The following is a 1,947-nucleotide window of genomic DNA, read 5'->3' as shown; positions in this document are numbered from 1 at the left end:
ATTAAAGTAAGTCACTAGTGTTGTTCTGTTGCTAGGTAAGAAAACATATCTATTATTTTTTCTGATTGAATAATGTGCATTAATGAATATCATATCAACCTTTGCAAACACACACATATATATTTAGATATGATGGACAACATTGAGATGGAATCAAACATTATTATTCAGGCCGAGGTGACCTGTACTCCTCTAATAATGCCAACACTTGCCATGCGGTTGTCACTATTTTCAAAACTAAGTAACCAAATACTAGAACACGTATGTGACAAATAAATAATTTATTTCGCCATTTTACAACAAATATTGCTGCATGTGGCTTAAACCCCGAATCAGTGAGGCTCCATGGTAATGACAGCAGAGCTTGTAATAAAATAACCCCGACGGTCATCGTATATAAACGCAAACAGACCCAGCTACCCAAACCACAGCTTCATCTTCTATAACCATTCAATCCCTTTCGACAATCTCAACAGGCAAAAACCCTAGCTAGTTAGCTACGTCCATTTCCAAACAAGATGTTTGAAGAGATAGACTTGGAGTCAGATTTCGCTTTGTTGGAATCCATTCGCCAGCACCTTCTCGAAGATAACTTCGACACCATTTTTGATCTGGAAGCATCATCGACAACAGCTTCGGACTCTCCTCGTCCTCCAATCTACTGCCGCAGTTTCAGCTTCGGCACCCTTTTCTCGGCAGAAAATTGTAGCGACTTGGCGAAAGTGGAAAGCGACAGCGACGATGTAGTCCTTTCCGGTGTCATGCTTGATGAAGTTACGGCATCAGCAGTGAAAGTGGAGCCTCGAGAGGTGGTAGATGTTGAAGAGAAGGAGAGTGCGGTGGCGCGTGAAACTCACGTGGCATCGTCGGGGAGGCACTTTCGTGGTGTGAGGCGGAGGCCGTGGGGAAAGTACGCTGCGGAGATTAGGGACCCCAAGAAAAACGGCAGCAGAGTTTGGCTTGGGACCTACGAAACGGCGGAGGACGCCGCATTGGCTTATGATCAAGCCGCTTTTAAAATGCGCGGCTCCAAAGCCAAGCTCAACTTCCCTCACCTTATCGGCTCCGGGGGGTCGCAACCGGTTAGAATAACTCCCAAGCGCCGGTCCCCGGAATCATACTCGTCATCTTCGTCTTCCACTTCGGAAAGCTGCTCACCAAAGCCCAAAAAGCAAAAGCCCGGAGTCGGCCTGGTGGCAGCTGAAACTGAGTGCGTTGGCTCGAGCCGAGCGGAAATAGTAGAGACGAGTCAGCTGGCTGTTGTTGATCAGTGGCTTAATGATTTTAATACTACAGAGGTGTCCATGTCCGAAGAAGTAACGATCAGTGGTTATGAATAATGCCGGTTAATTGATTAGAGTTAGTTATTTTCTAATTGTAAAGTTGGGTTTTTTTCCTCACCAACCTTAGTTTTGTTACTTTGTACATGAGATCCGTTCAATGGATGCTGAAATAAAAGGCTGAGTTTACCGTTAATTAAAGTCATCATTAGCGAATTATATTTGCAATTATGTTCTATAGTTTATTTAAATTTAAATAATATAGATCTATCGAATCTCCCAGTATTATAGGTCGATTTTTTAAACAAATTACTCAAAATTACAAGACAACAATTTAGTTTACAAATAACTCAATACTTAATTTGATATAGCAAATAAGGACCAAAATTTATAAATAAGGACCAAATGATGTTATCTGCTACTGTCGATTATAAAAGCTAACTGCTACTGTCGACTATAAAAACTAACTGCTACTGTCGAGTTAAAAACCAGCTGCTACTATCAACTTGGAAGATATATGCTATTGTCGACTTGGAAGACACATGTTGTCGATTTAGAATGTACATCCTACTGTCAACTATAAATCTAACTTCTACTATTGGTTTGGAAGGTACCTGCTACTGTCAACTATAAATCTAGCCGTTACTGTCGATTGAGAAACTAACTG

The 1,947-nt window shown here is 41.5% G+C and overlaps 1 protein-coding gene across 1 annotated transcript; it reads left to right on the top strand.

Annotated features, from left to right (window-relative positions):
* Positions 1 to 361: 361 nt before the first annotated feature.
* On the top strand, positions 362 to 1,474 carry LOC126801886 (ethylene-responsive transcription factor 1-like). Its single transcript, XM_050529366.1, has one exon. It carries the CDS (start codon positions 519 to 521, stop codon positions 1,338 to 1,340), a length of 822 nt encoding a protein of 273 aa, XP_050385323.1. The 5' UTR covers positions 362 to 518; the 3' UTR covers positions 1,341 to 1,474.
* The last annotated feature ends 473 nt before the right edge of the window (positions 1,475 to 1,947 follow it).

Source organism: Argentina anserina, chromosome 7, assembly GCF_933775445.1.
Source record: "Argentina anserina chromosome 7, drPotAnse1.1, whole genome shotgun sequence".
NCBI lineage: Eukaryota > Viridiplantae > Streptophyta > Magnoliopsida > Rosales > Rosaceae > Argentina > Argentina anserina.
The sequence above is the reverse complement of the archived record's forward strand: the minus strand, read 5'-3'. Positions and strand labels throughout refer to the sequence as shown.